Source organism: Hevea brasiliensis, chromosome 11, assembly GCF_030052815.1.
Source record: "Hevea brasiliensis isolate MT/VB/25A 57/8 chromosome 11, ASM3005281v1, whole genome shotgun sequence".
In the NCBI taxonomy this organism is placed as follows: Eukaryota; Viridiplantae; Streptophyta; class Magnoliopsida; order Malpighiales; family Euphorbiaceae; genus Hevea; species Hevea brasiliensis.
Window position 1 is genome coordinate 25,622,441 of NC_079503.1, and position 11,990 is coordinate 25,634,430.

Consider the following 11,990-nt stretch of genomic DNA (forward strand, 5'->3'; position numbering starts at 1 on the left):
GGATTTTACATCCAAAATTTGGGTAGGTTTCCTGAACAAAAGTTGTAGCCCTTAATTTTAGGTTTCTAGATCATCTTAATTCACTCCAATTGAAGTTTTCTAATGGAAGTTATGGTCTATTTACCATTCGAGTGTCAAATGGCACATGTGTCCAGATGCAGGAATTCCATATTGGGAATTTTTAATTTCTCCTAGCAATTTTCCTAAGTTGCATTGAGATTCAAGTTCTGGTCAAAACATCAAAGTTGTAGTTTTAGGTCTTATGAAGATTTTTGTTTTTGAATCACTGCATTTACAGTTTTGTAGACTGAATTGTGGCATTTTTGCCACAACTGATCGGGTACCTAAGTTTAGGATTTTTCAGGTTTAGGTTTTGACCAGACAGATTTGATAGACTAATTTTGCCTCGCAATTTGAATTAGTTAGGGCCAAAATTTGGTCTTCTGATTTGCATGAAAAATGTTCTATTATGTCTCAGGATTCTATGAGTTCAAGAATCAGGTCATTTGGATCATCCTAGAGTGAGTTATGCTTAAAACACTAAACACTGTTCATATGGTCATTCTGTCCAGGTCTAGAATGCCACATCCGGATTCAAGTAAATTTTAGGGTAAGCTATGGTCAGTTTTTGGGCAAGCTTTCTTCATGAAATTTCTAGCATTATACCTAAGGTTTAATCTCCAATTGGCTTCACACCAATTGGAGTTATATAACTCTACTTATAGCCATTCAAACCTACTGGACTCAAGAGTCCAGAATCTATCTCAACACACAACATCACACCCATTCAATAGTTTGGTCGTCTCATCAATTCATATCAACAATTGGCTGCCAAATTAACTTAATTTAGGCATAATTACATCAGTTAGAACACAATAATTAAATTTCCCAATTTTAGCAAACCGTAAATCAATTTTGTACAACTTCAAAATCCAAGGGATTTGATAGCACTAACCTTGTTCCTTAGCTTCCAACAACCTTTAATCACTCTTCAATTGACTCAAACTTCACTTCCCCTTGTTGAACCACTTCTTGGCAGAATTCTTGCTTGAGATTTTAGTGTGTTTTCTTCACTTCAAGGATGGATATGAAGGTTTCTCTAAGTTTCCAACAAAGTTAATGAAGGTAGGTAAATGTTTGGGAGCTTGGATGATGGTGTATCAATGGTGAAAGAAAGGAATTTTGAGAGAAAGTGGAGGGAGAGCATATGGATGGAAAACTAAGGAAGATGATGGCAGAAATTTTGATCAATTATTGATATATAATAATTTAATATTCAATGGCATATTTGTAAATACGTGAAAATGTCAATTTTGTAATTATTTTAAAGTTTAAATTCATTAGAATTTGACTTTTTAATGATTATATTTAATTTTCATAATTTCAATTAATTAAATTAATCTAGCTTCATTAAATTAATAACTCTTATTTTTTTATCAATATTGGGCCTTTAAATTTAATTGACCAAGTTTAACTTTTACCAGGTTTATGTCTGTCTTTTCTATAATGCCCGATAACTCATTATCTTCCTTTGCTTTGTGTTTATTTCTTTTCATTTTCTTGGCTTATTAATTCATGGAAACACCCTTAATTAAGTCTTCATTAAGGGTCTCATAGGGTTCTACTTGAATTTAGGGTAGTTCTGGATTCACTGTCATTTCCAGTGAAGTCACCCAATACCGAGACTTGTACTCATTTAACCCATTTGCACTCCATTCCTTTTACTTCTCTTTAATTTTACTTGATCTTTATTAATCTAATTTATGACTCCTCATTCTAGTTTAAGTGTGATTCCAGACATTCTGACTGTCCGATTCAACGTTAGTCACCAGAATAGTAGAATATACGGAACTTCCTAAAATGAGGATATCACAGTTACAATATATATATATATATATATATATATATATATATATATATATATATATATTAAAATTAAAATTTATAGGTTAAATACTTAAATCTTGACAACTCCCATAGAAATAAAGGGGAAAAAATCCAGAATATTATAGAAGAAGTGAAGAAGCAAAGGCTGACCTGAAATTGGAGTGTGTCAACAAATAAGACTGTTATAAGTGAGGTGACATGCTTGACTGCGATATTTATATAACCATGCCAATTTTGTCATAGCATTTGATATTTTATATAACCTCCTCCATGCAACTATACCCAATTATTATTATTATTACTATTATTATTATTTTCCTTTTCAAGGGAAGCCTAGAATATTTCATATATTCCAATGCTAAGCATACCTTTCAAAATGTACATAATTCAAACACTTGACAATTTAAGAATTTTAATCTAACACTACAAGAAATTTATTAAGAAAATAAATTAAAATGATATATTTAATTTATTATTTCCTTAATAATTAAAAAAATCATAATAATAAATATATTTTAATAATTAAAAAAATCATAATAATAAATATATTTTTTCATTTATAATATTATTTAAAAATTAATTTCTAGAAACTAAATAAATAACTATCGATATAAATAAATAAAAATAATACAAACTTTTTATTTATAAGCGGGGATTCTGCACTCTCCTCTATAAAAGGATTTGCAACCCTTATATCTTCTCCTTCAATAAAATTATGTTATCAAAATATTAAAGTATTAAATTTTTAATATTATAAATAATAAATAATTAAAGTAATAGCATAAAATTTAAATGTTAATATTATATTTAATTTAAAATATAAATTATTAGATTGTCAAATATTATCCAAATTATTTATAAACTTATAAATAATTATAAAATCAAACATTGATCCAAATTCAGTCGATAATAATAATAATAAAGCTATCAACAACAGTAGGTATGGGTAAAGGTCCATTGTTTATCTATTATTAGGCTCCTTCCTAGAACTTTCCAGCAAATGATGAAACACATTGGAAGGAAGAGGTAATGAGAGTAATATATACATATTATATTGAAAAGGGGATTTGTCATTTACAATGTGAGGGTGGTGGAGCGTCAATTTCTTGATGTACACTTGCAAATCGTAAATTGCTTTGTTAGGCGTTTGATAAAATGCGGAAATGGAGAGGTACTGCCAGGGAAGAGTTTAACCCCAGAGATGGGTTGGTTAGCTACAGCCTTTCTGTCAAATAGGATCAGTCACTCTTCTCAATTGTGGAAGCTCTTGTCTTCTGATGCCTAGTTGACTGTGTAATGCAATATAAGCAATTAAAAAAAAAAAATCTTGTGCATGTATATTAATTGATATATTTTTCAAGGTGATACATGCGCTTAGTAACAGTTAACTTCAATTTCTTTTAAAGAATGATGTAACATGTTGAACATTTGAAAAAGCCAAACTTATATGGGTGCTGGAGGTAGAGCCGAGTAAAATACGATTATAATAAATAAAAAAATTGATTAAAATCAAGTTAATCATTTTTTTAGTTTTTTATTTAATTGGTTCAATTCGGTTAATAATATCAAAACAATCAAATTAACCAAATTAACTGAAGTTTGATTTCAAAGATAGGTTTGGGTTTGCTCTCTGGATTTTTAGAGAGAGATTTTTCTCTCAAAGTTCTTTTTTAGGGAACAAAGACCTTTTTCTCTCTACTATTCAAAGCCGTCCCTTGCCCTCTAAGGTAGAGGAAGGTTTCTTCTCCTCCTCAAGGTATGGGTTTCCCTCCTCATCTTTGGGTGAGGCTGTGAATAGTGTATATGTTTGATTTTGAGTTTCAAGACAGATAAAATGGAGAGGATCCTTGAGTTTTCTTGCGATGAGGATCTGTCCATAGGAGGAATCATGTTTTCAACATTACTCTGCTCTTCTAAGTGACTGTTTGAGTTAAGGCTTGGTGAGAAAGTGATGGACACGTATGGGTCCACTAGATTGATATGCCTTTGGCTGACCCAAAGCTCTAAGAGACCGTGATGCCTTGGTCCTCTTCGTTTATCACTCTCCTTTTGGTCTTCTCTGTTGCTGTGATGGTTGAGATCTTGAGGTCTGAATGGTTGGATTGGCTTCTGTTGGTGTAAAGATTTTGACTGTTTAGTTGGATTTTGATCTTCTAGTCTTCTTAGCCTTCCCTTTTTGGTTGTCTCTGCAGGTCCAATAAAGGATGAATGGCGATGGCTCATATGCATGCTGCTCTCATTGTGGAATTCTACTAGGGTTTTGGTCATATAGAGATGTATTTTTTTCCCCCTTAAGGTTGGGGCTTATATTGTTTGGTTTGTGTTGTGTTGACTTGAGATGGCTATTTGGACCTCTTGATTGTTTCTTGTTTTGGAGACAAGGCCTATTATATGCACTCCTTTGACATTCAAGGCTTTTAATCAATTAGCATTAAAAAAAAAATGAAATTTGGTTTTTCTTTTAAGTCATTGTCATTTTATTCATCTCTTAAAGGACAAATTTTTAGCTGCCCTCAGCCCTTCTCTTTCCTGCTTCAGTCTCATTATGTGTCGCCCTCTTTGCCTCACCTTGTTTTTGCCCTCACCTCATCTTGCCTTTGCCCTTAAGTGTTGCCTCACCTCCTTTTAGCTCTCGTTGTCTTTCCCTTTCAATTTCTCACTCTCTGTTCATTATGCTTCCTATACCCATGGTTCCTTAGTTCCTCTTTTTGACTCTTTACTTTGTTTGCGATATCCCTAGTTTCTAGCAATTTCCCTCTAACCTATCTTTCTCACCCACACTATCAGGTTTCTTTTGCATAGACACTGAGCACTATTGTAACTAGTACTGCAATAGTAGCAGTATTTGCAAGCCTCAAAGTTTTTACGTAAAATTTCCTCATTTTAATGGATAGCTCAAATTTCCTCAAACATCTCTCAACTCATTTTTGGTTCCATGTATTGGTGTCTGACTCCAATGGGTGCTAGGTTTACTCTAATAGTGATAGATTGGTGTTGGGTTAGGTTTTGATTTAGCTCCTCCTTATAATTTCTTAGTTTTGATTATTATTTTTTGTATTTTTTAATTATTGTTCATGGAATAATTTCATTTGATTTCCTGAAAATCTAAGACCAAGATGCTAATTTGTTCTTAATTTTGTTGTGGGATTAATTGAAATATTGAGTTTAGATGATTGAACGGAACTAGGAATGTAATTTATTTGGTCTTGGTTGGGATTGGTTAGCCACTGGGTATTGGGTAAGGGAGTAGGGAAAAAGACAGTGTTTGAATGAAAAGACAATGCTTAGCATTTTGTATAAAATAAAAAATTAAAAAAAAAACTGAATGGAATCAAATTGTTTTAATCCTATTTGATTTAGTTTCTTTATTCTTTTGATTCAGTTTGGTTCGATTTATATTTTATATTACTTTGGTACTTTAATTTTTAAGATTTGATTAAAATTGAATCAACCAATTGTATATCTATAATTAGAGGCAATTAACTGTGATTCAACAAATAGAATTTAGCTAGCCAATCGCGGTAGTTTGATTCATCTTTTGCTACTTTTAAAATTATAGAGGATAAAAAGGTCTTGAATTCAATCCTTTTATTTATTTATTTTGAGATTTATCATTTTTATATAGTGAGAGTCATATTTCTCAATAACTTATAAATTATTACTCAATTCATTATTTAATTTAATAAAAAAAATAAAATTAATCAATGAGACTTATTCTATTGGTAAAACTAACTTACGTCGAGGACTTAGAAATCAAGACTCCACCCATATTGGGTCGGTTATATTTACATATTATTTGATTCTTATTTCATTTTGCAAATATAGTTTTGTCTGTAGTAATTCTATTGATAATGATAATTATGATGTATTTTTTATTTTTTATAAAAAAAATAAATATAATTAATTTAAATGAAATTTATTATTATTATTATTATTATTATTATTATTAAAATACAAACTTTCAAACAATTACCCTCTTTTATATAAAATATGAACGGTGAGCTTTTTTTTTCAAATGTGGATGGATATAATGAATACTCTTTCAATTTGGTCATAATTGTAATTTAATTTAAGTCCTTAATTTTGAAACTGTTAATCAATTCATTTTTTTAATCCAAAATTATTGTTAATCAAATAAGAAAGTATAGTCAAACTCTAAAGTAAAATTTAAAGATGAGCTCATTATTTAACGATTTCAAAATTAATAAATTAAATTATTTTGAATTAAAAATAAGAGAGTTAGTCTATACTTATCACCCATTAATCTTAAAGGACATTTTACAAATTATCAAATTTTAATTTAGGATTTATTATTTTTACCAACGATAATTTTAAAAAATTTAAATGAAATAATTATTTAATTAATGAAATTAAAATTACAGAATTAAATTAAACTATAATTATGAACAAATTTTAAGATTATATGTATGTTTAGTCTAATTTAGTCTATTAGTTAAAAACATATTAATTATTTGACAGGGTCTATTTTGAATCTCACTCTTTCTATCTCTTATTTAAAAAAATAAAAAAATAAAAAAAAATAAAATAAAAAAAAAACTCCTACAATAATTAAGACCCTTTATTAGACGGACCCATATCTTTAGGCCCATATAATAGCCATTTTAGAGTTAACACCACTTTTTAAAACGATGCTAGAGAATTAAGCACAAAAGCTAATTTTGTAACAATTTTAAGCACAAATCCATCCAACGGGAGGCCTCTTTTTATTGATTCTCTTATAGGATAATTATGGTAAACTTTATCAGTATTTTCAAAAAAATTATTAAATTTTAATTTATTTTATAAAATTCATTAAATTTTAATTTAATTTTATAAAATTATTGTAACAAAAAATTAAAAATTTTTAAGTTAACCTATTGACATGTCAATTATTTTATAAATAAAATTAACTAACTAATGATTATTGGTGAAAAAAAATGGAGAAAGGAGAGAAATTTGATGGTGAAGAGGTAATTTGATGTATTTTATGTATTTTATTTTTTTAAAAAAAAATTATAAAATAAAATAATTTTATTTGTAAATTAATAGTTGACAGACAAAAAGTTTACTTGAAAATTTTTAATTTTCGATTACAATGATTTTTATAAAAATTAAATTAAAATTCAATAGATTTTATGAAAAAAATTTAAATTTAATAACTTTTATAAAAATACTAATAAAAATGAGTAACTGCGTGTAATATTTACTCTTATCTAGCATGCTGTAGGTATATAATAAGTGTTCTTTATTAAGAAATTGAATAATGAGGAGTCCCCATATATAAATATATAGTTAAAACTTAAAAGAAATTATTACTCTATACAGTGAAACAAAGAAAAATAATTAAAATTTATATAAATAAAAAAAATTACAGATGTATAAAAATAAAACTTAGAATAAATCACTAATTATCTAGTAGAGATAATAAAAAAAATTTGAATGTAGAAAAATTTACAAAAACACAAACTCTATATATTGTCAACTACTAAGCAATTAAGTGAGTAATGAGAAATAATTAAATAAAAGTTAATTTATAAAAGCACAAATTTTTACGTAGAATTTTTTAAAAATAAATGGAGGAGTTGTCTCTGTAATCAGTGTGGGCTCTTAGACATTTCAAAATAACTAGTTTTTGATGATATAAACGTGCGTTCAACATGCATTTTTATTATTTTTAATTAAAATTTTTAAAATCATATTTTTATTTCAAAATAATTTTTTATTTTAAATATTTTGTTTTTCATATGCAACACAAGTAATTTTATATAATTTATAACTAAATATACGACTATTAGGGGTGGCAATTTTGGACACAATCCATGAACACGACATGAATACGACACGAAAATATAGGGTTTAGGTTATGCTTATTCGTGTTCGTGTCGAATTCGTGTCAACCCATTTATGACACGGTTATAATCGTGTTGTGTCACGGGTTAACCCGCTAACCCGACTTAACACGTTTATGACACGATTTAATATTCGTGTCAAGTGTTGACCGGTGACTCACTAATCTATTTGACCCACTATGACCCATGAACCCACTTATGTAGCGCATTAAATGGGTTAAGTCATGTCAAACTGTGTTAAACAGGTTATTTCATGTTAAATAGGTCGTGTTGTGTTGAATACACCTAATACAATTTAATATTATGTGTCGTGTCGTGCAACCCGTATAATAGAAGTGTCGTGTTCGTGTTTAAATTTTTTATACGATTTGTTAATTGTATCGTGTTCGTATTAACCTTAATCGTATTCGTGTCGCGTGTTGACACGACACGAACACGACCCATCAACCTGAATTGCCACCCCTAACAAATATAAATATCATATTAATACTTTTGAAAAAATTCAATTAGTAAAAAATTAAAAACTTTAATCATTATAAAAAACATAATTTTTAACTATTGCAATTCTTCAAATATATACGCAAAAAATAGGGAGGAGAATGGCTTCTGGTCTTGGGTTTGTCCCACATTGGTGAGATTGCTTTGCGTTTGTGTGTATAAGTTTTGCAAGGGCATCGTTCAGTCAACAATTGCGTGAATTAATGTGCTTGTACAGTAAGTCTTATACTATATGTATATTCAAAAGAAAAAATTGATCTGTGTTTGTGTGGTATAATAGGCTCTCATACTCATTATATGAGCTCTCATACTCATTATATGAGGTTTCTGATCTTGGACCTGTTCCACATCAATAACATTGTTTTGGGCATGCATGTATGTATAAGCTTTGTAAGGGCACCGTTGAATACTATAAACACTTAATTGAGAATGCCATAATCACTTTCTTGAAAATCTTATGAATATTTTCTTGCTACATGTGAAATTATTAATTTTAAATTTATTTCAATTTGTATATGTGAATGACTTATAAGAGTACAAAATTACAATCATTAAAAAATTACTAACATTGATGTTTAAAATATAATTATCTAAAAAATATAAATACTTTAGTAATTGATATATTTCATTTTTAACATTAAAAAAATAATAAATAAATAAATATATATTATCGAAATATAATTTTCTTTTTTAAGTAAAATATTTAATTTTTCTTTTAAAATATAATATATTTTTATATTTTTCATGTATATTATACGTATTAAAAAATTAAAAAATAAAGAAAAAAATTGTTCAATCCTGATAAATTTATATTCATAGTCACTCGATCAAGTTTTAGAGTTAAAGTATATTAGCCTTTTAACACTTAAAATTTTAATTTAATAGTAATTTTTAATGTCGTGAGATGTAAATTTTAAAATTCAGTTGCAGCAAAAGAAGATTAAATCCCAAGCTTGCAACTCATGAATAAGGATAGTTTGTTGTCTTGTTTGAAAAATAGTGTATATGCACGTAATCATTTGAAATTTATTTTTTATATTTTTTTTATGAAATAATGAGTACTACTTTTTTATGCCCAGAAAGTATTTGATGATTTTCTTTCTTGGTAATTTGAATGAGATGAAGTTTCAGAAGGAGCCGAGGCCCAATGAGCTCAATTGAAACAAAAAAATTAAGAAAAGGATTATGGCTTTTGAAGGAACAAAATATAAAAGTAATCTTATGGTAACCGAAGCACATCATAGTGCAAAAATCAACCAATGATTGATGTGGAAAATTTCATACAGGCATTGGTCATAGAAATTGGAAAACAGCCTGACCAATATCAAGCGAGTCATCCTAAAATTAGACAAGAAAATCATCTTCTTCAACTTTTGTTCTTGTCTTGGCTTGAACATTTAGGCAGGATATTCAAGTGTTGTATGCTTGTGTGCACAGTAGCAAGAAACGAAGTACATGATACCAGCAATAATAAAAAAAAGTGAGAACGAGTCATGCATTTTGGGGTTTATTAAAACTGAGTGCCGAAAAAAGATCCAACTAGTTTGGGATTAAGCCTAAGCTGTTGTTGTTGATGTTGATGTTGAGTCATGCGCTCTGGGCTTCCAAGAAGGCATTGAAGTCCTCCCTTGCCTTGCGCAGGCGAGGCGTAATGCAAGCAGCCGGCGAGGCAGGGTAAGATGTGGGAGATGAAAACCGAACATGGCGTGGAGATTCATGGGACTTTCTGTTTGTTGCTTTTGTTGAACTGTTCTTGAGAACCCCTTTATGATCCTTGTCAAAGACAAATGCAGCAGCAACTGGAGAAGTTGCATCATTCACACTAGTTCGGATCAGCTCCAGTGGTAAATCAAAGTAACGATTCATGGAGTCTCCATCTTCATGGTCATTTATGATAGCTGATGAAGCCCATGAACCACATTCAAATTTTTCCAGAGAAACTGTCCTGGATATTATGTTTCCGACCTCTGCTCCCACTTGTTCTTTCTTTGATCTCACTGGTTTTCCCTTGCCAAAGCCTGGAAGGTACATGCAAAGGGCACCACATTTAAATCCATCATCATTAGGATCCACTTTCTTACCATCCTTGTGATCATCTTTGTTGGCCTCAGGTTCGGAGAAGTTTGCCTGATGCCTGGTTTCATATTTTTCGACATTCGATTTGCTGAACCAAAGATCAAGTTCATCAGCTGGTCCAGAAATTCTTCCTTCTGCACAAGACTTGCTTCTCCTCAAATTAACTTCCTGCTGAGAGAGATGAGGGTATGCTGCAGAATGTTGATAGGCCAGACGGTCAATTTGACGAGGTGATGCTTGGCTTTCATTCTTCCATTTCTTCTTCAACAAAGCGAAGCTGAATCGAGGAGACGAGCAGGCCGAGTTGGGAAGACTGCAACTTATAAGTGGTGGTTTCAAGAGTGGTAGAGGCGGTGGTCCATCTGGAGGAGTGACAATAGGCGACAATATTAAATTGAAACTAGCCTCTCTCCTTGATGATTCTCTCAAAGATATGGGATCCACCGAAATCTGCTTCTCCTTCTGCGGATTCTCCTTTTTGGCTGGCAGCTCAGATTCTTCAATCGACATGAGTTTGATCTCATGGAAGTGTTCAGCAGTAGAAAAGATGTGTAGCTCATCACAAATTTCAACCGTTCCCTGGGTGGTGCCTGCAGTTGGAAGCACAATATGTGAAGCTGGGAGAACCATGGTGTTTGAGGGCAGATATTCCGAGGCTGAATCCAGGGATTGAGCTACTTATTATAGGAAGCATGACAAAGAACGTGGGCAGCATGTACTAAGAGCATCAGTAGTGATTTGCATGTTTGCTACTTCCACAAATAAAATAACAAGGTGTATTATATATGCTATATAGACAATCACAAGGCGTTTACAGCATATCAGAGTATCATTTGTGTATAAGAGTTGTTTATTGAGAAAACTTATTTAATTATGATCTATCATGAATTTAACATTCAAATATATGGATGTTACTTATCAAATATATGAATTTTATTATATATATATTAGGTCTTAAATTTATAATAAATTAAATTTAATTAAAAATTTTCCATTAATTTTTATATTTTATTTAAATGAAAATTAAATTTTAAATAATAATGATGATTTGATGATATTTAATTAATTAAAAATTTTTTATCCAGACTCAATTTACCAGTGTCTATATTCTTTCAATTGTGACTCGAAATAAGTGCCATTGCAAGCACACTGGGAAAATGGTGCTGTGATTGATGTGCTTCCATTAAGACAAAAATCTACATGCGAAAACACGAGAAAATTTAAACTGATAAACAATGTTAACGCGTCTCATATATGCAAAATAAAATTACTACAGAAAGGCAAATGATAATACTCAAAAAGAAGAAACAAGTAAAAGGGAATTATAGAAACTCTGTAAAAACTTAATGGTATAATAATAATAATTTTTTTATTTTTTTGAGTTTTTGCAATTATGTTTTTTTTTTTTTTAATAATTTTGTTTCAAATTCAAAGATTAATCGTAAATTTGCCGTCAACATTGATGTTGGGAGTGTCTACGTAGCAACTAATTAGGAGAAAAACACAACCTTTTAAATTGTGAAACTCACATTTATGTGGCCATAATTTTCGAGAAATAATTTTTTAATTACAAATTCGTTGGTTTCTTAATTAAAAATTAGTATTTTCATCCTGGTCAATTGCCACGCAAAATAATTCAAACTTTTTTCATAGAAAAAAATAATCCAAACTTCAAATTTG

General features: G+C 29.8%; 1 protein-coding gene and 1 long non-coding RNA gene across 2 annotated transcripts; one reads left to right on the forward strand and one right to left on the reverse strand.

The window, feature by feature from the left end:
- Positions 1-3,463: 3,463 nt before the first annotated feature.
- On the forward strand, positions 3,464-4,352 carry LOC110658475 (uncharacterized). The gene is made up of 2 exons (XR_002495577.2): positions 3,464-3,974; positions 4,080-4,352. It is a non-coding gene; the product is annotated as an uncharacterized LOC110658475 (long non-coding RNA).
- Positions 4,353-9,459: 5,107 nt separating this feature from the next.
- On the reverse strand, positions 9,460-11,209 carry LOC110658476 (uncharacterized). Its single transcript, XM_021816102.2, has one exon. It carries the CDS (start codon positions 10,938-10,940, stop codon positions 9,822-9,824), a length of 1,119 nt encoding a protein of 372 aa, XP_021671794.1. The 5' UTR covers positions 10,941-11,209; the 3' UTR covers positions 9,460-9,821.
- Between the last annotated feature and the right edge of the window lie 781 nt (positions 11,210-11,990).